Source organism: Petaurus breviceps, unplaced genomic scaffold (genome assembly GCF_028583685.1).
Source record: "Petaurus breviceps papuanus isolate PSGF00001 unplaced genomic scaffold, PetGlider_PUasm1.0 227, whole genome shotgun sequence".
Classification (NCBI taxonomy): Eukaryota; Metazoa; Chordata; class Mammalia; order Diprotodontia; family Petauridae; genus Petaurus; species Petaurus breviceps.
The window spans coordinates 13139455-13165499 of record NW_027185896.1 but is presented as its reverse complement, the minus strand read 5'-3'; the positions used below and the strand labels follow the sequence as shown (position 1 = coordinate 13165499).

Below are 26045 nucleotides of genomic sequence, written 5' to 3'. Positions count from 1 at the left end.
TCCTGAGTCTTATCTCATATCTGCTATTGACTGGCCTCTGTTGTTACCTGTTTGTGCAAATGCCTAACCATTGACATTTTACTTCTTTCTATTCCTTGAAGAACCTGACATATTCAATGCCTTATATGTAGTGCTAAACAATATTTATTGTTCTCAATATAGGCTGCATCCCTAAAATGAGGTCTCTCTGAAAGGAAAAAAATGCAGGTTCTAGTGGAAAAAATGATATTAAAATTATTGTATAGATTGTATTTTTAAAAACAACCCATTTGGAAAAAACCCACTTGTCTTACAAGTTCATAGTGACTCAGAACAGTACAGAAAACCAGAATGAGACAAACAGAATCATTTTGAACTCTTTGAGCGGGAGAGGAACCTAATTCAGATGGTCATTTTCCCTCCCTCTTTTCTACTTTCTTTCCGATTTTCACCTGTTCCTGATTTAGCTGTGAAATGCTGGCAATCTCTGACTCTATGGATTATACCACCCCTTCCTTCTTTCCCTACTAATTGGAACAGCAGACCCAGAACAAAGCATTATATTCTTTTGGGGGATTTAGATTCTGGGAATGTCCTCCCACCAGCTGCCCAAGCAAACTTCAGGGACTTGGGGGAGGGAGGAAGGGGAGATGACAGATTATATATGTAAGTAAAGCACATATGTAAGTATATATTCTTTTCTTTAAGGGATTGGGCAAGAATGCAGACATACATATGAAGCATGCAAATAAGATGGATCCAGTCCTGCCTGTTGGACATCTCAACCTAGGTAACTGTCAGCAGAACCTCCAATTCAAAATGTGCCAAACTTTACATATTTCCTTCTAGGAAACTCCCTAAAGTGACTCCTCTTTTCAATTTCCTGTTCCTGTTGATGACACCATCTCATCTTTTCAGTCATCGAAGCTAGGAACCTCAGAGTCATCTTGGATTTCCCTCAAAGTATTACCAAGTTCTACTGATTCTACCTTCTGTAATAGAAATGTAAACTTATGTTGTTGCCATCTTTCTAAGATTGTATTGTGTAAGATCTTCCCTGCTCCTAGGCTTAAGTGTACCTGGAGTCTGTGGTGGGAGGCTTGTTTTTCAGGAGATACTTTGTGGTTGGGCAGTGGGTCAAGAGGGTTGTTACATTCTCTGAGCCAGCAGAAGGCTATATAATCCCTGATGTGAGGCATTGTTTTGGGGCTCACTTTGAGAAGTGTTGTATGATCTGACCAGATGAGACTCTGGGAATCTGTTGAGAGCCCCCCCCCCCTTTTAAAACCCAGATGTTGATGCTTCCCTCTCTGGTAATTGACTAGGTATGGATTAATGGTCAAGACAATTGGAGGCCTGTCTGCTTGATATGTTTTTTTTGTTTTCTTGTAACTTCTGTCTGTATACTCTGAAGTTCAGGGTGCTGACTTTTTCCCCTGAACAAGGTAAAGGATATATTTAGTTGATTAAAGCAAGATTGTTAACCCATTTTGAACTGCTTTCCTTTAGAAAAGTAGATCTAAGAATCTGCATTGGCAGCCACCCTGGGGATGCTGGGGTGCTTGCTGCTACACCTTCATAATTGAGATCTCATATTTCTCCCCTCCTCACTAAGCTTGTTTCAGACCCATACTATTATAATGGCTTCACTTGTTTCCTCAACTATAAAATGAAGTTGCTAGACTTGATGAGACCTCTGAGATACCATTTCAGTCAGGGTTGTGGTGGAGGCAGCTCATATATTTCACATCAATGTGAACATTTGAAATTCAGCAAAGGCCACAAATTAGGGCTTGATTTTTTTGTTGTCTACACTTAAGTGATGGAGAAAATGTTAATAATAATAAATATTATAATAATATCTAATATATAATCCATGATATTTTAATTATAATAAAATAAAAATTAATAATACAAATTAAAATTAAAAGTGGGTCCTGTATACATGGTTCCGCCTACGCCATTTAACAGCACACCCGTGGCCTCCAGCTCTAAATCTGTGATCTTTCATGAAATATAGAGTTTGCTTCCCATAGTAGAGATAAGGAAATTGAAGCCCACAAGTGGTGTTTCCTTGAGGACACCTTTTTTTTTTTTTTTAATCTTTGAATTTCTAAAGCTAAGCAGAGTCGGGATACGGTAGGCATTTAAAATATTCTCTTTAACGGAAGTATTCAAGCAATTAACCAGCAGCTTCCAGGCCCGAGTGCAAGTCCAGAGAGCTGGCCCAGCCCAGGGAGCCCCACTCCAGGTTGGATCCCCAGAAGCGGGACTCCGCCCGGGAGCCCCGGCAGCTGGCCTCACTCTGGGCCTCCACGTAGGGAAAGGAACTGAGCGGCTCCACCGCACACACCTCCACGCCAGAGACCCCACCGCTTCTCACAGAGGGAGGGTCCCCAGGCTCTGGGGCGAGGAGGCCCTGGGGTCGGAGGGCCGAAGGCTAAGGCTGGAGCGCTCCAGCGGAGCCCACCGCCCAGCTTCCAAAGGCCTCCCCAACACAGTGTAGGGAAGAAGAGGGGTCAACGATCCCATTGGGTGACACGGCCAAGGGGCTGAGTGCTTTAGACCTATGAGCGGTCCAGGTCGTCAGAGGGGCGGGGCCTTTTACGAATGAAGCGAATTAACTCTGGGAAAGGTGACTGACCAGGGTCCTGAGTACTATTGAATGACTGCTCATGGCTGTGTAATCGAGGAAGGGCCGTGGAGACACGGGGTCAACAAGCATTTATTAAGCGCTTACTGTGTGCCAGGTACTGTGTAAGAAAGGCAAACAGTCCCTGCCTTCAAGAACATCGGATGGGGGAGCTAACAGGTAAATGGTTAGATTCAGAGCAGGCGAAAGCAATCGGAAACGCAAGTGCCTCCTGCAGAAGGCAGGCTTGGAGCTGAGCCTAAAGGCATTCAGAGAAAACTGGAGGGCAGAGGCCTTCCACGGAGAAGGAACTGGGAAGTCCATGTTGGGGCAATTACCAGGTGGATAGGCCAGGGTTAGTAGAGTTCATCTTGGGGTGGGGTGGCGTAGGGAGGAATAAGGTGTAGGAAAACGCTGGAGAAGCAAGAGGAGGCAATGAGGAGCTTTAAATGCCAAACAGTGGTCTTTATATTTGATCCTGGAGGTCACAAGGAGCTCACTGAGCAGCGGAGTGACATGGTCTGGCGTAGGACAGAAAAATCACCTCGGCGGCTGAGTGCAGGATGAATTGGAGGGGAGAGCCTTGAGGCAGAAAGACCAGTTCCAAGGTGATTATACTAGTCTAGAAGAGAGGTGTCTAGAACCTGAACTACGTTGTGGTTGCATGGGGAAGATGTGGAGGTAGAAAGGACAAGATTTGGCAACGGACATGGGATAAGAGTGAGGAAAACGCTGGGGCTGTGAGTCTGGCTCAGGGGTGGGCGCCTGGGGGGACAGAGCATTCTCTAAGTTCTGGGGAAGTTCTAAGGGGGTGCAGGCTTTGGATGGGTGGGTGGGGGGAGACAAGTTTTATTTTGGACAGTTATTTTGAGATTCTTATGGGACATCCAGCAGTTTAGGATATCCAAGAGTAAGCTGGTGAGGCAGGAGTGGCACTCAACACAAAAGACGATATATAGATCTGGAAATCATCTGTTTAGACATGATAATTAAATTATCAGGGCCACCAGACCTCGGGTGCATAAAAGCAGGAGTAGTGACAGATGTAATGAATGTGTATTTACTCAGTTTTTTGAAGTATGGAATTGGATGAATGAGTGGTTATTGAAAATGTCTATTCAAGGAAGTATGTCATTTTGCCCTGGTAAGCACAGAAAAAGGGTTTGGGTGGAGTGTGGTGACTTCAAATGGTGAAAATATAAAAAGGTCACGTCTGTAGATTTCTTCTAAGTAGGAAGAGCCCAAGATGAGTTAGAAGACCTGGAATGAAAACCCTACCTCAGATTTTTTTTTTAAAGATGAAACTGTGAACTGTTTTATTTTTTTGCTTTTTTGGAGGGGGGAAAGCAGGGCAATTGGGGTTAAGTGATTTGCCCAAGGTCACATGGCTAGTGTTGTGTCTGAGGCTACATTTGAACTCAGGTCCTCCTGACTCCAGGGCCAGTGCTCTATTCACTGTGCCACCTAACCACCCCTTTAAAGTTTGTTTTGTTCTGTTTTTGGAGGGGGGAAAGCAAGGCAATTGGGGTTAAGTGACTTGCTCAAGGTCACAGGCTAGTTTTTGTGTTGTATCTGAGGCTGAATTTGAACTCAGGTCCTCCTGACTCCAGGGCCAGTGCTCTATTCACTGTGCCACCTAGCTGCCCTCATGCTTTCTTCTGTAGCACGAAGGTGAAAAAAGTTGAAAAGTGGTGGAAAGGACCTAACAAACTGCTTAGCTATGGCTACACTTATCCAACTTAAAATACCAGTTGGTTCAGACCCACATTCCAAAGGCACTTTAAAGAACATCTAATCCTACTCTGTTTTACAAAGGAGAAAACAGGTTGGCCCTACATCCATTGCTACCTGCTCAAGGTGTGTCAGTGGTAAGAGACTAAAACAAAGGTCCCTAGACTCTTAAAGCCAGTGTTCTTTCTAGTATACCACACGTTTCCTATCCCACTTAAGATCTTTACTTCAAAATCACCCAAAGAATTACCTAACATTAACATTTAGAGTTATCTTTTTTGGAATGTTAGGTAGGAAAAAGCTCCTCCACCAGCCACGATGATAAGATACATACCAGGATGGCAAAGCTGACAGATGGGAAAAGTAGAATAAACTTTTTGGAACTGAAGAGCAAGACTTGTTACTCCTGTTCGTTTCTTATTCCCTCTCTTTGATCCAACCTCTCTCTACCCTCCATATCAACAGAAAGAGAATGAAATCACAAGAAATGGTTGAAAAGTGTCCTCACTTATCTCCAGCCACCTCCACATTTCAGTCATCAGGCTGAAGACGTATTTATATAGTCTTCATTCAGCCTCTTATCTCCCCAGTTGAAGGTAGCTTATTTGGGGATCAACCTATTGTGAAGTGCTGATCTCCCCTTTAACAATGGCACTCAGAACTTCAGAAAGAGGCCTCAAGAAACACTTGTCTCCCTGTATCTGGCAGGTTAACAGGTCAAGTCAATTAACAAGTGTTAATCTGTCCAAAGAGTTATGAAAGGTTAGGGATAGGGATTAGATTTTGTGATTTCAGTGATGCAGGTACTCCCCACCTAATGCAGGTTGGCACCTTGTAACTTCTAGTCTTAATAACAATGATAATTATTATCATCTTAGGTTTGCCTTGAACACTGAGAAATTAAGTGATTTGCCCATGGTCTCAGAGCCAGCATGTTTCAGGGGCGGGATTGCAGTTCAAGTGTTCTTGGATTTGAGCCATCTCTATCCACTACTACACACTGTCCTCTGTGTAGTTTAGAGTTGTTTTTAGTACTTTTCATTCTCAGCAGGTGCAAATCTGCATGGATTTAGACTAACTTTACTCAAAAAGACCGTTTTGCAAAGCAGATAGATAATCCATCAGTTAATAAAGACAGCAATAGCTGACAGACCTTGCCACCAAACAATGGATTCTTTACATTAAGGGGAAACCAAGTAAGAATATTATTGTAATATATATTACCAGGAGTAAAGGAGTTCCAACAAATTCAAATAAATATTTATTGAATGGCTAATTCAGATTAAGATGCTGGGTGCTGTAGGAAGTTAAAAGATATGACACTAATTTCAAAGAATTTAGCCTGTGGTTAGCAAATATTCAAGAATCTTGTTTTAAATAAGGCAATAAGTATTTAAATAATGAGTGGTATAGATGTGCCCTAGGACTTCAGAGAAGGGATAAACCAAAAGGGCTGGAGAAATAGGGGAAATCTTCAGAATGAGAAATGTCTATATAAGAAGGTGGGGGCCAGATTATGGAGCTGTGAAAGCCAGAAAGAAGGGGCAGCCAGGTAGCACAGCAAGTAAGAGCACCGGCTCCAGTGTTGAGAAGACCTGGAGATCGAATCCCGGGCTCAGACACTTAGCACCCACCCAGAAACACCTGGCCGTGTAACCTTGAGCAAGTTACTTAACCCCGATTGCTTATTAAAAAAAAAAAAAGCCAGAAAGAACATTTAGGCATTCCTGCAGGAAGAGATTCATCTCTTTCACTGACTAAGTGAAAAAGTTTTGGGTTTTTTTTTTGTTTCTTTTTTAGTAGGGAGATGACATTTTGATGAAAGCAATGTTTTCTCTATTGAAAGGGTGCTAAATGGAATGAGTATTAGTTAGCAGGAGAGGTGAGAATTTTTTAGGTATAGAACTAGGGTGTTAGTAATGAGAAAAGGGAGGGTCAGCTACAATTATTCTGATATGACAATGATGTAAAGGGAGGAGTCCAAAGTAACTTTGAGTTTTGATCCTGAATGACAGGAGAAGTGATGGTGGTAACACAGGAGAAGGCCAAAGAGCTGATTTAAGAGAAAATTAACTCTCTCCATATCTTAAGACATATTGAACTTGAGGTGATGGTGGAACATTCAAGTAGAAATATCTAGGAAACAGCTGGAGATCTAGAATTGTAGCTCACATGAGATCAAGCCTAAAGAGGATGTGAGGCATTTGAAACAATGAAAATGGTTTGGGTCTCCAAGGGCATAAACACACTAGAGCAAGGGATCTATTATCCTCCCACAAAGTATCCCTTTTCTGGTCAATACTGGAGATAAATTATAATCTAAAATTTTTCTTCTAGATTTTGTGTTGAGCCATACAACTATTTCCAGATTGCCAACACTTCTGGTTACTTTTCACTCTCCTGGCTTGCTTCTTTCCTGAGTACACCTCTTGATCTTTCTCTATATCTTAATAAGAACCTGAAGCTCTTTCCTTCTGATTTTTCTCAAAACTCTTTTGAACTCATTTGCACAGTCCATAATAGATACCTATAAGAAAGTGAGCCTCTGTAAACCACCTAGACTCAACCCATAACCAAAAGATAACACCAATTTTTCCAGGTTGGTATTTTTGTTCCTTGTTAGGAAAACGGGTCACATCCTAAGTCCTGTCCATATCTATAGCCCTTTTCCCTTTGAAGTTATTTCCTGGATGTCGACGTTATGATGAGCAAAGCTGTCAATTAAAAGGCAGATTGCAAGAGTCAAGTGGTAAGAGAAAGTATGTAAGTTAAAAGATTTCTTTACGCCATTTCATCAGGGTTACCTTTTATTTCAAGGGAGTAGTAGTGGCAACTCACATCTCCTTAGCTCTCAGGTCCCAATTCTTGGTCTTTTTTCCCACAGGAAAACCACAGACTGAAGAAGACAGATCTTATCCCTTCCCTTCACTACAAAGGACAAAAGGATCAAAGACTTACTCTTTAGGGCCCTTTATCTAGCCCAGTGGCAGGACCACAGCCTTATCTTATATCTTGTCTTGGTCAAAGTCTGAGATTTCCTTTTTGTACTATGAGAAAGAACAATTATATTACACTACCCCAGGATTCTCTGAGGAATAAACAAAATCTTTGGTAGTCTAAAGGCCAAATGTCAGGAAATTGTCTGAAAATTCAACTTTCTTGTCCCACTTGTGCCCCTTTCAGTTTAGTCACTCTTCAGCTATGGGGACAGTGAATTGACATCCATCATCTCAGGGGTACTTATTCCCACAAGAAGAGGTCTTAGAATTACTTTTTAAGGTGAGACTTTTTTTTTTAAATGAAGATTCAATTTCCAAACTCTCTATTAGTTCCCAGTGACCACTCTTATGAGGCAAGTTATGCCTTCACTGGCATAACTGAGACTGACCCTCTAAGTGGAAATAAAAATTAGGGCTGAAAGAGAATTTTTCTACATCTATTTCAGTCACAGAATTTTTTTTTTATGCAGTCTTTGAACCTCTGTCAAAAAGACAACTTTCTAAGTGAAAATACTGCTTTTGCTATCTGGAATCATCAGGCAAAGAGTTGTTCTTAATAGCTGGAGGTTTTATCCTGTGGAGCACCAAAACTTTAAAATACTTTTAATGGAAATTTAAGAGATTATACAATTCTAATTAAACAACAGGTGTGTAAGCCTGACAGTTATTTGTCCTTAGGCTAAATGGCCTGAGACTATCTTGTTTGGATTCATGTCTATTTCTTAGTTTTGCTCTATCCTGTGATCAGCTGTCACATGTAGCTGCTGCCTGATGCATTCCTTCCTTCCCTTCTGACTTCCTTTTCCAATTTACTGTTTAAAATCTGACATGGCCCTGGAAGCCAAATAAATAACCAAGCTTCTTGGAAGTGTGTGTAAAATAAGAGTATGCAGATTCCAAGTGAATCTCCCCTATGAGTAAAGATCCAGGAACTTTGTGACAGCTGATATGATTGTTTAAGAGTTTAGCCTAGTCCCTTAGCTGTGTTCCAAACTATTAAAAGATGCTCAATAGGTGAGTTTCATTACATGAGGTATTTTTATATGAACAGGTTCTCATATGGGAAGAAATCCAGCTTGATATAAACTCTAGTTGCACATCTAATCAAGCTTTCTTTGCAGTCACTATATTCAAAGACTTATCTGCAATATGTATTCTTTGATGCCGGATAAGGTTTGAGTTCTGACCGAACCCTTTCCCACATTCATTGCATTCATAGGGTTTCTCTCCAGTATGAATCCTCTGATGCCGGATAAAATGTGAGCTCTGACTAAATGCTTTGCCACAATCTTTACATTCATAGGGTTTCTCTCCACTGTGGATTTTTGAATGCTGAATAAAGCCTGAGTTTCGACTAAAGGCTTTCCCACATTCCTTACATTCATAAGGTTTCTCTCCAGTGTGAATTCTCTGGTGTTGAATAAAGTCTGAACTATTGCTAAAGCCCCTCCCACACTCCTTACATTCATAGGGCTTCTCCCCAGTGTGAATCCTTTGATGGTGAATAAGGTTTGAATTACAACTAAAGGCTTTCCCACAGTCACTGCATTCATATGGTTTCTCTCTGGTATGAATTCTCTGATGAATAGTATAACCTGTACTTTCACTAAAGGCTTTCCCACACTCATGACATTCATAGGGTTTTTCACCTGTGTGTATCCTCCGATGTCGAATAAAAGCTGAATTTTTTCTGAAGACAATTTCACACTCCTGGCATTTATACTGTTTTTCTCTGACATGAAATCGTTGATGTCGAATAAGGCTCGTGCTCCACCTGAATGCTTTTTCACACTCATTACATTTGTAGGGTTTTTCCCCTGTGTGGATTCTCTGATGCCGAAAAAAGTCTGAACTTCGATTAAAAATTTTATCACATTCTTTACACATGTAGGATCTATGTCTTCCAGTAACCCTCGGATGTATGTCAGGGAATGTGCTGACACTGACGTCTTTCTCCAGTTTCTTATTCTTCTTACTTCTCTCCCCTATGAGGGTTCTCTCATCCTTCACTACCCTTTGTAGAAACTCCTGCCTCATTCTATCCCCCGTGGTGTTTTCTTGTTGCCTCTCTAATCTAATCTCTAATCCACAGCCATCTTGAAAGTTAGAATCCAGGAAAATGTCCCCCTGAAGTCTGTCTGATAGCACTGTGTGAGAGTTTGTTTCTTTGAAAATTTCTTGTTTTGGACTTGGCTCTTCACACTCTGTCCTGGTCTCACCATCTGACATAAGAAATAAAAAACAAGAGCTTGTTGAATTGAATGTACAATACAAATGTCACCTGTTACCAATGCTGGAGTGGGGTGGGGTTGTGGAATAGGATCAAGTAACACTAAGAGGTCCAGAAAGATAAATAGCATTTGTGTCTACAAAAATGGCTTAAGGAACGTAAGAGAATGAGAGGACAAGGAAAAGGCTTCAATATTCAGTAAAGGATCTGAGGCTAGAAGGAAGTAAAAATAGTAGAGCATCACAAAATCAAAGCACAAAGTTATGGATCAACCTCTGTCAAAGAGTAGCTATAAAATTCAAGTGTGAAGTTATATATTTAAGCATCTATTACAGGACAGAAATTCCAAGAAGCATTTGGTGAATAAACAAAACCAGAATAAGCAATACAGAATCCACTGCTCCTCAAAGCAGCACATTCTACTGTGGAGAGTGCCAGTTAGGACTTTTTCCCCTCTTGGGAGGAAAAAGGAACACTTATTAAGTGCCAACTGTGTGCCAGGCATTGTGCTAAATGCTTTCCAAATATTATCTCATTTGATTCTCATAACCATGAGAACTACCTCTGAGGTAGGTTCTATTATTACGCTCATTGTGGCTGAGGAAACTGAGGCAGGTAGCAGTTAAGTGACTTGCCCAAGGTCACCAGAAATGAACTCAAGTCTTTTTGACTCCAGACCCAGTGCTTTATCAACTGAATCACCAAAATGCCCTTCTACCTGCTGCATCCTGACACAGTAGATGACAGGACCTTGACAAGCTAGAGGCTGGGGCCGAGTCTATTAAGATGAAATTCAGCAGGGACAAATACAAAGTCTCGTACTTGGGTACAAAAAAATGAACCCCATTAGTATAAGACAGGAGAGGCATGGATGTAACACTTCTTACATTTGAAAGTCAAATTTTCTATTCAGTTCTGGTCTCTTCATCAAGAATGCTTGAAAAAGTCCTCTATTCTCATTGAATGTCCATTTTTGAAGGATTATACTCTGTTTTGCTGGGTAGGTGATTCTTGGTTATAATCCTAGCTCTGTTGCCCTCTTGGAATATCATATTCCAAGCCCTCTAATCCTTTAATGTAGAAGCTGTTAAATCTTGTGTTATCCTCACTGTGACTCCACCATAACGAAATTGTTTCCTTCTGGCTACTTGGAATATTTTCTTCTTGATGTGGGAACTCTGGAATTTGGCTATAATATCCCTGGCATTTTTCACTTTGGGATCTCTTTCAGGAGGCAATTAGTGGATTCTTTAAACTTCTATTTTACCCTCTGGTTCTAGAATAGGCAGTTTTCCTAGGATGTAGCAGTTCTTAAAAAGATCTGGGCATTTTGGTAGACAAGCTCAAATATAAGTCTCAGAGTAATGTGGTAACCAAAGAGTTAAAGCAATCTTGGGTGATATTAAAAGGGACAGAGTGTCTAAGAATAGAGAGGTGATAGTTCCATTATATTTTACCTTCTTGGGACCTTAACCTAGAGTACTGTATTCAGTTCCAGACATCATAGTTTAATGGCACAGCCATTAATTTTAATTTTAATTGTTTAATTAATTTAATTAAAATTTAATTTTAATTATTTAATAACTCTAATTAATTAAAGCCATTTAATCCAGCCCCAACATCTCTGCTGACCTCCAGATTTGCATCTATAACTGCTTTTTGGACATCTCAAATTTCATGTCCCATAGACATTTTACATTCACCATGTTCAAAGCTGAACTCATTATCTCCCCCCTACCCCCATCTTCTCACTCTTTTTAATTTCCCTGTTACCGTTAAGGGTCTTCCTCCCAATCACCTATGCTGACAACCTAAGTGTCATCCTTGACTCCTCATTCTCACCCCACATTTCCAGTCCATTGCCAAGGGCCTATCAAGGTCATCTTCAGAACATCTTCTTGCACATACTTCCTGTTCTCCTCTTTGCCACTACCATGGTGCAGGCCCTCATTATCTCACACCTGGACTAGGCTTCTGGGCAGTCTCCCTGCCACAAGGTTCTTCCCACTTCCCACTCCAATCCCGCCTCCACTCAGCTGTCAAAGTGATCTTCCTAAAGTATAGACCTGACCACATCATACCCCTAACTCAATCAACTTCAATAGATCCTTATCTCCTCCAGAGACTGAAAAATGTAAAACCCTCTATTTGGTGTTCAAAGTCCTCCACAACCTGGCCCCTCCCTACCTCTCTTATACCTTTACAACGCATCAATGGATTCTGCAATCCAGTGGCACTCGCCTTCCTGCTACTCCTCAAATAAAACATTTCATCCCTCAACACTGGGCATTTCTACTCATGCCTAGAATGTTCTCTCATCTCATTTCTGCCTACTGGCTTCCCTAGGTTCCTTTAAGCCCCAGATAAAATCACATCTTCTATAGGAAGCCTTTCCTGATCCTTAATGCTTTTCTTTGTTACTTGAAATTTATATTATTGACAGCCTGTTAGTGCGAGCAAGCACATTGTCTTCCTTATTATTCTGGGAGTTCCTCGAGAGCAGATGACAATTACCCACAATAGTAGGTGCTCAGTAAATATTTATTGCCTATACAGAGGAGGGCAACCAAGATGGTGAAAGGAACATCATATAAAGATCACTTGAAGGAACTGGGCATGTTTAGCTTGGAGAAGAGAAGACTTGTAGGGAGATTATAGCTGTCTTCAACTATCTGAAAGGCTATCATATGGAGGGAGGTCTAATTCCATCTGTTCTCAGAAGGCAGAACCAAGAACAATTTGCAAAGCAGTTAATTTAGGTTCAATGTCAGGAAAAACTTTCTAACAATTAAAGCTGTCCTGAAGTGGAATGAGGACAGTAAAGTGGTTCAATGGATAGAGAGGGGGCCTGAGTCAGAAAGATCCGAGCACAAATCTGGCCTCAGACATTAACTAGTGTGTGACCCTGGGCAAATTGCTGTTTATCTCAGTTCCTCATCTGTAAAATGAGCTGGGGAGGTAGAAATGGGAGGGAGAAAAATTAGGAACTCAAAACCTTATAAAAACATGAATGGTGAAAACTATCTTTACATAAAATTTTTAAAAATACTGTCTACAAAAAAAGTCTTCTTCATGATATTATAACAGTAATGAGTTCTCGTTTTTGTAATTCCCAGTTTCAGCTGGTATCCCATGATACAAAGAAATGCCTGATTTCAAGGTTTGCATGTTATAGCTTTGTCACATAGGCAAAACACTTTACCCACTTTAAAGTGCTATTTAAATACTAGCTAGTAGTAGTAGTAGTAGTATATCCCCATCTAAAAGTACTTCCCTCTTGCAAGTGATCTAGGTACCAAGGGTTCTTCATGGGAGAGGAGGCTGCTGGCAGGGTTCTAAGAAACCCTGTCCAAAGTCACTCAAGTGCTGTCTGTAACATACACACTAATTTTAAAGGAAATTGGGATGGGCCATGGGGGTTGACTCATATCCTGAATGGTCAGAGATGGCAGGCAGTAGTGAGAAAGTTAGCACTGATGTCCCAAGAGTGGCATATGGAAGAGGGACTCTGAGAAGCAAAGTGATTAGGTGCACTTGGTGGAGTAATAAGTCTAAAATCTGGTGGCCTCTGCTTTTCTGTATCATAGGTCATGACAACTTTATGGACTACTTTTTTTTTTAGGCAATTGGGGTTAAGTAGCTTGCTCAAGGTTACACGGCCAGTTATTTCTGGGGGTGGTGCTAAGTATCTGAGCCCGGATTCGATCCCCAGATCATCCTGACACTGGAGCCGGTGCTCTTACTTGCTGTGCTACCTGGCCGCCCCTGGAATACTTAAGTATTCCCTAAGGTCTGTCTTATAGAAATTGTAAAGAATTTCACCAAGAAAAATTTTATTTATTATCTCTACTAGGACTTTTCTATCCTTCCTTTGCCTATGTTTCTTCTGGCTGCATTCTTCATGGCTTGGGGTCAATCTTCTGGGCATATAATTTATATGGTCAACTAGTCAGTCCTGTTCCTCCACAGTTATAACACAGCTGATAAATTCTCCATATTGGGAAAAGTTGCTGCACAGTATTTCTTGTGTTGTGTTCCATGTTTCACCCATGAAAAGCTTTTTGATCTCATTTTTCTCAAGCTGTTTATGACAATAACTGCATGTCAACCAGGCTTTTTCCCTTCTCTGGAAGGTCACTGCAAAATTCTTCATACTTGCTCAAAGTGAGCTCCTCACTCAATCTTGTTATTCTTGCTAGTAGCTGTTGTGGTTAATTACCATGACAAACTGCCTTAGGACATAGCTACTTACCTCGTTCAGCTACTAGTCTTGTGCTTGTGGCTCACTAAAACTTCTAGTTTTTTTTTTAAATACACAAACTACTTTTTGTCTTTTCTCTCAACTTGGGCTTCAAATCTCTAACAATTTTTATTCAAGTCCTTCCAGTTTGTATATTGTTCTCCTTGGTGGAGAAAGGATAAGCAAAACAGAAGTTGAATAGTTTTGTCTTTTCTCTTTCATTTGTTTGTTCCAAGCAGACTAGTCTGCCTTTTTCCTTGTTCATCTTGTTCTAAACTTAACTCTAAATGCCACTTTTGAAGAAACTCTGGCTATCTGTCACCAAACATATGGAAAAAACCTCCAAATCATTAATAATTAAAAGACCATAAAGTAAAACAAGCCTGATATTCTACTACACACCCATGAGATTAGCAAAGATGACAAGAAAGGATAATTTCTGGAAGGGACACAAAAGGACAGGCATACTAAAGCATCATTGGTTGGAACTTACCTCTATTGCTTATCTGGAGTTTGGCCCCGTGCCTAGAATTTCCTACCTCTCCTTGTCTCTAAAACATACATTATTCAAAGGTCAGCTCAAGTCTTATATGTTTCGTGAATTCTTCTGTTACTATCCTACACTAACCATTCCCATTTCTGAATTCCATTGCTCTTGTAGTCAATAAACCATAATTTGGTACTTAATTAGTTTTAAGTCTGTTTCAGTTTTTCTTTGAAGCTGCAGGAAATAAAATCACTCCTTTGTAACAACTTAGCAAAACATATCAACACAACAAAATAGTATTTATCAGTCTGCGCCTCTAGTCCATCATCCCTCTGTCTAGAGGTGGGTTAGCTCCTGGAGAAGTCAGAGCAGGTCTAATACTTCTCTTGTAACTACAGGGTTATAGAAAGAAATCATCTGGTCATGCTGCCACTCTGCTAAAAAAACAAAAAAAACTTCAGTGGCTCCCTGATGACTCCTGAATAATGTAATGTTTCAGACCCTTAACCTGAAAATTCAAAGTCCTGTACAAGCTGGCACCACCTTATCCCATGTTACTATCTTCCAGGCAAAACACATTATATGCAACCAGCAGACTCGAACCCTTTGCTACTTTCTTTGCTCCTGCTGTACTGTCTGTACTATCTTCTCTCTTTCCTTTGCCTGTTGAATCACAATCTACCCTTTAAAGGCCTACTCAAATGCCACCTACACTTCTCTTACACACTTATCAATGCTGTTAATATTTTAATAATTCTATTTTGGAATAACTAATTTCCTTTGTAATGCTGTTTATTTTATCTGAGGCATTTGAGAATATTCTTCTATGAAAGGATCTGTAGGCTTTGTCACTGTCAAAAGGGTCTAGGACACTCAAAAAAGTTAAGAATCTGTGCTGCATACTACTATTATCTATGTTCATGCCTTACCCTCCTACTAGAATGTAATAAACTCTAGTGAGAAAAGAGACCTATTTTATGTAAACTTGTATCTCCCTGTTCTTCATAGTAATCTGAATGTAGTGGGAAATTAATAAATGTTTAATAAGTGAATTAAAATGTTACTCAATTAATTATTGAGAAAGGACTCAGTAAATACAAGTTGACTTACTGATTAGTGGACAAAGAACGGAGACTTGATAATAATCCAGATGAAAGGCCCAAAGGTTCAAGAAAATGAAATACAAAAAGTAGTATTGAGAAGAATTGGGCATATTGGGTTATAAGGACTAAGTTCTGTACTAAGTGACCACACACAAGTAACCAACTGAGAAGGGAAAAGGATTGGAAGGAAACTGAATTTATTGCTTTCACTTTTACATTTTTTTATCTGCTTACTTAGATAACAATGCTGAACCCTGACAAGGATAGAAATTTAATGTCATAGATGGACTTCTTTCAACCGAGTCACTGATTGAGAGTTTGGGGAATTTCTGGAGATCCTTTCTACCTAGTAGCTCAAAGAACAAATACCTGTGAAGTGTTTCTATTATATGTGAACTTCTTAGCATTTTATAAATAATATGAACTGTGTGTAAAAAGGGGAAACTGACAAGTTCCCTCTTACTCACCAGAACATATCCTTCTTAGGTCCTCTTCATCCAGACTGCTCTGCAAATCCAGAACCCATGGCTCTTCCTTTTGGTCCAGAGGGAAGACCATGGCAGTTTTTAAAAATGGAAATCCTGTTTGAGGTAAAGGGAATGTAAGAATTGGGCCCATTAGAAAAAGGGTAAAGATGGAAGCAGAAGCTAAGACAAAGGTAAGTGGGGAGATGAGTAGGAGACAGGCATGAACCTAAAGGCATCCTGTATAAGCTAGGGATATTGGGACAGAAAACCTTTACTCAGGACTTTAAAAAGAAAGGTCCAATGATGATATGCAAATTCAGTTTATGTATAAAATCTAGAAGGAAGTAATCCTCATTAGGTTATCTATCCTACTGTCCTTTTCCATACAAGATCTAGTTCTTGAATGACTTTTAAAATAATTATCTGTACAAAAAGCTAACCTGATTATATAGAAAAGTAACAAATCAAAGAGCCAGAAATATATCACATTGTAAGTGAATAGTCAAGAAAACTGTGACTAAAGGGCTTCCTAGAAGCATGAGCAAAAACGAAAAATATTGTCCCATCCCTGCCACAGGAAAGCAAGATGACCAGATTGTGTTGTAAGAGCTATGTTTTATGATTTAAATGTTAGTTGTTGATCTTTCTTCATTTGGGTATCTAAATCTGAGCTAATAAGTGGAGAAATAACTAATAAAGAGGCCTATTACCTGCCACCATATCTCAGAATTAAATCTGCAGCCTCTGCTCACATCCTAAGAACAAAGAGGTATTCACACATGGGGGACAAAGGCACTATAAGGCATGATGCTGGGGTCTCACCTCCCTCACCAACTCAATGTAATAAAAGAAATTTGGAGCAGCAGTGATAACGAATTACATCAAGGGCCCCCAACTTTTTCTGTGTCATGAATCCCTTTGGCAATTTGGCAAAGACCACAGACCATTTCTCAGAATAATGTTTTAAATGCATAAAATATACAGGATTACAAAGGAAACCAACTGCACTGATATACAGCTATCAAAAATATTTTATAAAAAAAATAAGTTCATGGATCCCAGATTTCAAGAACTCCTGAACTAGATAAATGGAACATGGACTGAAGGAGATGGCAAACAATGACTACTGAAGCAATGAGGAACAGGGAAACTGGGGATCTGTTAGAAGTAGGATAAGATGATATATATTTTTTACATTTCAATAAAGTTAAAAGAGAAGGAAAATAAATTGTCATGTCTTTACTCACTGAGCTGTGTACATGTATACACACTCACCCCCCCCCCCCCTTACCTTTTAGGCCCTCTCCATCTGGTACAATTTGTGGATCCAGGGCCCATGGTTCTTCCCCTTGTTCCAGCTTAGAGATCACTGCAGGTTTGGGAAATGGAAATGCTGCTCAAGGGAACAGAATGGGTCAGGATGGTGAATAGAGTTATACAGAGCTGTTCCTGAATTCTACCTCAGTCTGTGCATATGGGGAAGAGAAGGGAATTGCCCATGAAAATTGTGAAGGCAGAGAGGCAAGTAAGGCAACCATGGGGAACTAAGTCAGGCTCATACTCCCAGGAAGACTAAGCAGGGTCAGTGAGTTCTAGGTTTCAATCGAGGAAAAACAATTCTGTGCCTTCTCAGAAAAAGATGGGAAAATCCAACAGGAAGAATACATACAAGGTCTTAAGACTCCTATATATGAGAGGGGCTGGGGCCTCCTTCAGAGAACCAGGATAGCACAGTGCAGTATTCAGAATGAAGTGTCATCGAATTCCCACTGCAAACAGAACAAAGGCCCCCAAGGAACAGGAGAAAAAGTCTTGTTTTAGGTCAAAAGGAACCCCAAGGATCTCTCCAGTTGGAAAAGCCTGAGCAGTGGGCATGGTAACCTCAGGGTCTTAAGTCATCACCATGTTATTAAAGACCCCATAGCATCTAACTAAGAAGGAAATCAGGAAACTACAAAAGGAGGATTCTAAGTCAAAATAAGTCAGAAGCCTTACCCAAGGAGACTATGTTTCCATAATTCTCCAGCATCACATCCTTGTATAGGGCCCTCTGAGCAGGGGCCAGATCTGCCCATTCCTTCTGGGTAAAGTACACTGCCACATCCTCGAACATCACCAACTCCTGAAACAACAGATTCCTGCTGCCCCAGGGACAATCCCAGTCTCTGTGAGGTGCAAAATTTGTAGCATAAAGGACCAGAAAATGGGACCTGTTGGCATATACTACTCTAATCAGTTGTGTAAGGTGGGTTATCACACAGGGAAGGAATATAAAGCAAAAGTATAACCACTGAAATAGGAGAATGATTTGGTAAGCCCTCTAGTTCCTTTGTTTGGACATTTGTTCTTTTTTAAAAGTAAGTTTTTATTATTCTCTTTTGTTTTTACATCATCTATATTTCTCAATGTATCCCTTCCAGAGGGCCATTCCTTATAACAAAGGATAAAAAAAGAGGGGAGAAATGTTTTTTTAAAAGTTAACCAAATTATCCCAAAAGTATGAAATTATATGCAATGTTCCACATCTAAAGTCCCCCAACTCTGCAAAAGAATAAGGGGAGGTGCCTTCTCATATATATTCTTTAGGCCCAGGTTTACTCATTATGTTTTTACTGCATTCATTTTTTATTATTTTGTGGCTGTCCATTTCCATTTGTTGTAGTCATTGTATATACTGGTTCACAGTTGTATAGTGCCTAAAGGTAAACAAAACATTTTGTTTTCCAGGGTCCACTTACTTCATTTTGTATCAGTTCATTTATGTCTTCTCACGCTGCTCAGGATTCGTTATATCCATTGCATCTTTATTGCAAAGCCATATTCCATTATATTAATTTGCCGCAACTTGTTCAGCCATTCTCCAACTGATGGATATGTACTTTGTTTCTAGTTCTTTGCTACTACAGAAAATGCTGCTATAAAAATTTGATGCATTTGGGACCTCTATTTTTTCCTGATCTCCTTGGGGTATATGGCACAATGAGCTCAGTTTAGCCAGTTCTTAATATCTTTGCTTTATGTCCTTGTTGAATAGTCTTCCCCTGCTATGGCTAGGTAAATGTTTTTTAAACTACTGACTGACCTACAAGCATCTAATTTCATTCCAACACTGGACCTAAACTACCAGGGGACTAGCATAAGTAAGGTCCAGTGAATAGCAACTTTCATCAGTAAAATAAATCATCAATAAAAGCACCTTTTTATTGGTTGCTACAAGACATACTCTAATCCCTGGCATTACCTCAGTGGATTGTTTTAGCTTCAACATCTTGGGTCACACCTAGTTGGGCCTTTCTTCCTATCAAGTGAACCCTAGTTCTGACACATTATAAGAAAAAAAATGCTATCATAGAAAGGGCCTTGGATTTGTAGTTAAGAGACCTAGTTTTCAGTTCTGGCTCTAACACTTATTTGTTGTCACAAGGGTCAACCTTCACTTACCTAATGGAAACAGGGAAACTTTTTCTTTCCTCGTTTTTTTCCCCTCAGGCTCCCTAGCTGTAAAACTAGGGAGTGATTTGCTATTTACTTCAATGCATCATTGTAAGGAAAACACTCTATAAGCCTTAAAGAAGAAAAAATTTGTCTTATCTCAAATAAATAGCTCTAACACTTTTTTTTTTAGCACCCAGCACAGTGCTTAACACAAAGCTTCCTTTGTGTTAATATCAATAAAGGTCTGATGAATGAGTGATTGGAAGCTTTCTCTTCCTTTCACCCTTAGAAGATGACCTGGCCTTACTTTATAAGGGAAAGATCCAAGCCACCTAGTGAGAGCTCCCTCTGACACTAACATTCACCATAATGTAGCATTTCATTACATCTCTACTCACAGCCTCCCTGTAGGTATACAGAGAAGAAACAGGTTCTGTTTTTCTCTTCTCCTGGATCTTGCTTCCCACAATTATGTACAATCTGCTCTGGCAGTTTGTAGTGTACATAACACCCCTACCCAAACAAGCTATTGCTCTAATTCAACCAAAATATTCAGAGAGGTTGAGACCTCCCCAGATCCCTCATAGGTAGTTAAGGGGCAGAGCAGGGATTTAAACCCCCACATTTTCTCTCCAAATCCATTACTCTTTCCTCTGTACCACTGTTGTGTGAACTGTGGACCTGACATAGAAGTAATCTCTGTCAGAGGAAGGTTTTCATTTATCCCTTATACCTATCTGGATTTTTTTGTTTTTATTTTTGCTTTTTTGGAGGTGGGAGGGCAGGACAATTGGGTTTAAGTGACTTTTCCAAGGTAACACAGCTATTAAGTGTTAAGTATCTGAGGCTGGATTTGAACTCTCATCCTCCTGACTTCAGGGCTGGTTCTCCATTCACTGCACCACCTAGCCGCCCTTATCTGGATTTTCTTAAACCCAGTTCATTCATATATTTATTTGATAAGAATTTCTTCAATTAATATTAGAACACTGAGGTTGAAACCAAATAACAGTCATAAATCACATTTGTCCAGCACTTGACAATTTATGAAGAACTTCCCTAATAAGAACCTTATAGGGTTGGACATAAAAGTTTTATTATCCTTATTTTATAGATAAGGAAACTGAGAGGTTAAGGAATTTATTTAAAGGCACCCCTAGGAAAAGGCAGAGCTGGGAATCAAATCCAGGCCTGAGGGCTCCACATTCAGTTATCTATTACAACTTATTAGCATGACCAGTAAACAAGGCACATGAGTGTGAATAAATTTAAAAGTACCAAGGCTTATCTCTTAAAAGATCTATCAACATTTATATATCCAAATAAAAACTATACTCTTCAGGAAAGTTGTCTGGGAAGCTCTACAGGTATCCTAAAGATGTCACCACTAATCAAACCCCTTATGGTACCATTTTGGAACAATCTTTACAGCCAATTAGGAAACCATTTAAGAAAACCAGTCTCATCACTTTATAGACACACTTTATTTATTTATTTAAACATACACATACACATAAGAAAAGCCATCCCAAACAAAAACTGAATCACTCAGCTTGATCACCCATCTTACCAATCAGGCTTTTCGCTAAGAAAGCAGCAGTCTGATGTAGGGGCAAGCATGCTGGTCCTGCAGACATATGACCTGGTTCTGCTATTAACTGGCTGGGTGGCCTAGAGCAAATCTTCCCCTTTCTGGGCCTCTTTCACCACTATTATTAAATAACTGCTTTAGATTAAATAGTCTCTGTAGGGTCTTCCATCCTAAGTTTCAAAAAAACAAAACCCCCAAAACTCAAAACCAAAATGTGCTCTGGCTCTTTGTAAAAGTCAAATCAACCTTCAAAAGACAATTTGCTGGTTTGTAACCTTCTTTCTCATGGCTAACCATTATCTCTAGCTTGTAAATGTTCTACTTAGAATGCTGGCAAGCTAGATACAGTCTGTCTTAAGACAAGAGTATAGAAAAACTACTAGCTCCCATGACCATGGGTTTGTAATCCTATTAGGCTGGCAGAGCACAGAGAATAGGGAGAAAGCTGTAATACACAGCTGACATGGATTTAGCTTTTTTTTTTTTTTTTTACTTATACAATTAATTGGAAAAAAAAAAACCTTAAATGCTGAACTTGACATTTATCCCTATTATATTTCAGTTTGTTGCTTCTGGCCCATCATTCATAAGATTGATAACTAGAAGAGACAACATCTGAGACCATCTTATCCAAGCCCCTTCCCCCAGCATATAAAGAGAAAACTGAAGCCCAGAGAGAAGAAACTGACCCCATGACAATGAGTAAATAGAAGAACCAGGACTTGAAAAGAGATCCTCTGACTCCAAAACCAATACTCTTTCTTACTTATTAGGATTTTGCAAATCTCAACCCACCATATTAGCTATGCCTCTCAGGTTGGGATCAACTACAAATTTAGTTAACTGTGCCATGTATACCTTCAGTCAAGTCACTGAAGGGCCCTGCCTCTATTTCTGCTTTCTGAGGGGAACAAAGCAGTGGTACCATTCACTTCTCTAATTGGTTCTATACTCCAATAACATACCCACCTCTTATTTGGATTCAATTTTACTTTAAACTAGAGTCCCTAATGATAACACTGCTGGTAGATGCATGCGTGGTCACTGGGCACCTCCGGTTTCAGGCACAGGATTCAACAGATTTGTCCCCTGGCTTCTGCATTAGCTCATCTCCATCTTGGTTGGCTAGGAAAGGGCAGAATGAATCACAGCTCACCTGGGGCTTGGATGTCAGGAGCACAGATGCCATGATTCCTGTGCTCCCCTATTTTGTAGGGGCAAGAACCTCAGGAGCTGAAAAAGGAAAGAGAGCAAGAGATGACATAAGTTACATCATTGGACCCATCTGTGTTCCCTATCCAAACCTCACACACTTAAACACGCGTGTGCGTGCGCGCACACACACACACATTGTTATTGGTCTTTCCTTCTTGAAGAGGATCCATGACATCTGGAGGATGACATCTTGACTTGCAAGTGAATTTGATCTGAAAGAGGCAGGGCTGTGCAAAGTCATCACTGCACTCACCCATCCTGACTCATCAGAGTCCAGTGGCTAGACATAGGCCAGGACAATTGGCAATGGCCCCAATGCAGTGCAATACCTGGGCCTTTTTAAGTGAGGTCTGTCCCGGGTCTCAGTTTGTCTGAAACCACACCCGTTCAGTAATTAAAGGCTAGGTAAGAATGGAGGCAAAAAACTGCCAACTTTGCCTTCACAAGAGAATCAGTCTTAGAGGGGAAGACTGTCAGGGTTTCTGGCCAAAACAGAGACAACTGCTATTTACACTCACTCAAAGTCATCCAAACCCAAACTACAAGCAAGTGAGGCTTGGACTGGGGGACCTATTGGCCAATCAAAGAGAGTCAGAGTGATCTGGGTTTAAAGACATAGTCAAGTACCTCCCTTTGAATCTCAATGGGCTTAAACTTAACTCATACATGGACAGCAATGAAGCGGAAGTGAAATGATTAACAATGTCCCCAAGGCAATGGCTTTGCCAGAGAATTAAGTTAAAAGGTATGACTCAACCTAACAAGACGACCCACAAAAGAAGAATGAAAGTAGTTAAAGCAGTGACCAGTGCACAAAAAGCAATGAATTGCAAAGATCAAAAGGAAGACATTCTACTGAAGACAGAAGGATATGAGTATTCAGTGGACAGAGGATGTGGAAGGCAACAAAAGTTGCTTGCTAAAAAGCAATGTGACTGATATACTGCTTGACCAATTACTTGTTAATACTGTAAAACTGAAGCTCTTTGAAAGGAGAAAAATTTGTAAGCCTAATTACGTGCATATTTTTTAATGGGTCTGTAATTCCATTGGTTTAGAGAACTCCTTTTGAAGCAAACTCCAATTATCAGCACCTACTCAGCAACTCCTTCCTCAAAATTTTCCAGATTCAGAGACTGGTTATTGCCAAGCTGCCTTTAGACAAAATCATCACATAAAAACACCAATCAATTTGCAAAAAATGTGTTATTTTTCTAAACGGTAAATATTTCAGTCACAGAAAAACTTGAACACTAAAACAAACCTCAGAGAAGAAATTTAAAATGGCAAGGAAACACAGGAAGGTTAGACAGCTAGGTGGGCAAAAGAGGGCCTAGAGTCAGAAAGACATCTGACTTCAGATACTTAGTGGCTGGGCTACTCTAACCAAATCATTTCACCTCTGCTTCCTCAACTGTAAAATGGAGATCATAATAGCACCTACCTCAAAAGGCTGTTCTGAGAATCAAATGGGATATTTGCAAAATTCCCAGCACATAGTAGGCTCTTAAATGTTTGTTTCCTTCCCTTCCTTTTCCCAACTAAACTGGGACATGAGAATCATCCTGATCTAAGTCTTGCCCCTGGACTCAGGAGAAGAGCCAGGCTGATAACTTTGCACAGCCCTGCATCACTTAGTGCAAATCATTTGCAAGTCAAGCCATCAGCCTCCTGAAGTCACTGGTCCTCTTCCAGAACAAGGACAAACAGCTACATTTCCCAAATGATGGAGGTGAACAAACGATGGTCCTATGCCCTCTCCCACCTCTCTCCCTTCCTCAATTTCTCACTACCCACCAACCCTCACTCAGTGGAACATGCTGAACATCCCACACTCCACGGGATGTCCTCCTCCTGCCTACTTTTCTGCCTAAACAGCAGACTGCCAGAACTATCAACAAATGCCAAGTTCCCTCGGAAAGCGTCAAACTTTATGGAAGGGGAATCTCAGAAATCCCTTCCTGAATGAATACCGTACCAAACAGTTCTCTCCAGCCTTAGAAATATGGGGCAGGGTCTACGGCCTTCACAGCAATTTTGACACCCTAAGGTTTAGGCAGCCTCAGCATCCTCAACTGCAAAGTGCACCCAGGAGGCTACCCCTTAGGGGATGGGTCTGGGGGGTGGCTCCGTGGCAGGTTCGAAGGCTCTCCTCGGGCAGGACGCCCATTCCCCACGGGCTCGTGGGAGAACTTCGGCCGCCGTCTCCGGGGCTGCAGAGCCATCCGGCCCTAAAACTGCCCCTGGGCGGTGGGAGGTCAAAGAGAGATCAGAGAGGCCCTGCGTCTCTCCCCGTAATGCCCCAACCTTACTCATCCCGAACTTCTCGGGCCATCAGCCAATGCTTCTACCGCGTGCGGCCTGGGGAGACCGGCAGCAGGGGGCGGAGCGGGGCTGGCGCGTCTCTCCGGGAGCCGGGGTCGCGACTCCGTCGGACCCGAGGCGGTGCGGGGACCTTCGCAGGGTCTGGCTGCAGGGACCGGGGCACCCGTCGGGGCCTCAGCCGAAAGCCGACGCCACCGCCCTGCCCCTCCCCCACGACTGGGCCCCCTCAACCTCCCCGCCACTTACCGAGACAGAGTCCGAGAGTCCTAGACAAAGTCCCGGGGAGGCCGCAGCCGGAAAGGCCCAGCGCCCCCTCCGAAGGACACAATCCAGACGCTTAGAACAATGGCGGATCTGGAAGTAAAGACGTCATCCGGCGCCTTCCGGTGCTTGGCACGAGCCCCCATCTCTAGGACATGAGGAGGTCACCTCATCTCGGTGGTTTCTTTGTTCCGATTCTCCACCCCTTCTCCCAGTCTCAGGAATGGGAGGGGGGGAGAGAGGGAGGGAACGAGGAGATGAAAGCAGGAGGCGGGGTCAATCTCCCCATTGGGTGGGGACGTGGAGGCTTACCCAATGAGCAGGCGAATTTGACGAGAGGGCGGGCCTGTTTTTCCCAGACTGCAGGTGCACAACAACCAGGATTTGTGACAATTCTTGTTATTCGTTTTTTTGCTTACACAGCTACGCAACAATAATAAAGAATGTGACCCAAAAGAGATAAAAAAGGAAAAGGACCTATAGATACAAAAATATTTATAGAAGCTCTTTTCTGCTGGGAGGGGATGCCCATCAATTGGGGAATGGCTAAACAAATTGTGGTATGTGATTGTGATGGAATACTATGTACTATAAGAAATGACGAGCAGGGTGCTCACAGAAAAACCTGGAACGAGTTGCATGGGCTAATGCAAAGTGAAATGTCCTGGGTACAAAGTAACAGCAATATTGCAAGAGGATCAACTGTGAATGACTTAGTTATTAGATCCATGACAACTGAAGGATTTAGGATGAAAAATGACATCCATCCCCAGAGAAAGAATTGATAGTGTCTGAATACAGATTGAAGTATACTTTTTTAAACTTTACTTTTCTTGGTTTTTTTTGTTGTATATATTTTCTTTCACAACATGAGCATTATGAATATGTTTTGCATGACTAAACATAAGTAACCTATATAGGATTGCTTGCCTTCTCAATTGGGGGGAGGGAGAGTGGGAAGGAAGGAAGGGAGAGATTTTGAAACTCAAAGTTTTTTTTTTCTTTTTAAAAGCAATTGGGGTTAAGTAACTTGCCCAAGGTTACACAGCCAGTTTTTGTGTATGGGTGTTAAGTATCTGAGGCCAGAACCGATCCCGGGTTCTCCCGACACGACACCGACACTGGGCCGGTGCTCTTACTGCACCACCTAGCTGCCCCTGGAACTCAAAGTTTTAAAAGACAAATGTTAAAACTTATTTTTACATGTAACTGGGGAAAAATAAAAATACTAAATGAAAGCTTAAAAAAAACAAAGGACGTGAAGTCCTTAAGTTCTGCAAATTGCTCTACCCACATTATTTCACAGGATGTCTACAGCAACCCAGGGAGGGAGGTAGGCAAATCTCATTG

At 41.0% G+C, this 26045-nt stretch overlaps 1 protein-coding gene across 1 annotated transcript in view; it reads right to left on the bottom strand.

Annotated features, from left to right (window-relative positions):
- LOC138167146 (zinc finger protein 420-like) overlaps window positions 1–24927 on the bottom strand; it is a 41070-nt gene extending 16143 nt beyond the window's left edge. Inside the window, exons 1-6 of the mRNA XM_069095839.1 lie at window positions 24681–24927; window positions 22051–22127; window positions 17864–17990; window positions 17160–17261; window positions 15869–15982; window positions 8480–9563 (exon numbers count right to left, since the gene is read on the bottom strand). Of these exons, the coding sequence (XP_068951940.1) occupies window positions 8480–9563; window positions 15869–15982; window positions 17160–17261; window positions 17864–17990; window positions 22051–22083 (1460 nt within the window). The 5' untranslated portion in view covers window positions 22084–22127; window positions 24681–24927. The remainder of the gene's footprint in view (window positions 1–8479; window positions 9564–15868; window positions 15983–17159; window positions 17262–17863; window positions 17991–22050; window positions 22128–24680) is intronic.
- Window positions 24928–26045: the final 1118 nt, after the last annotated feature.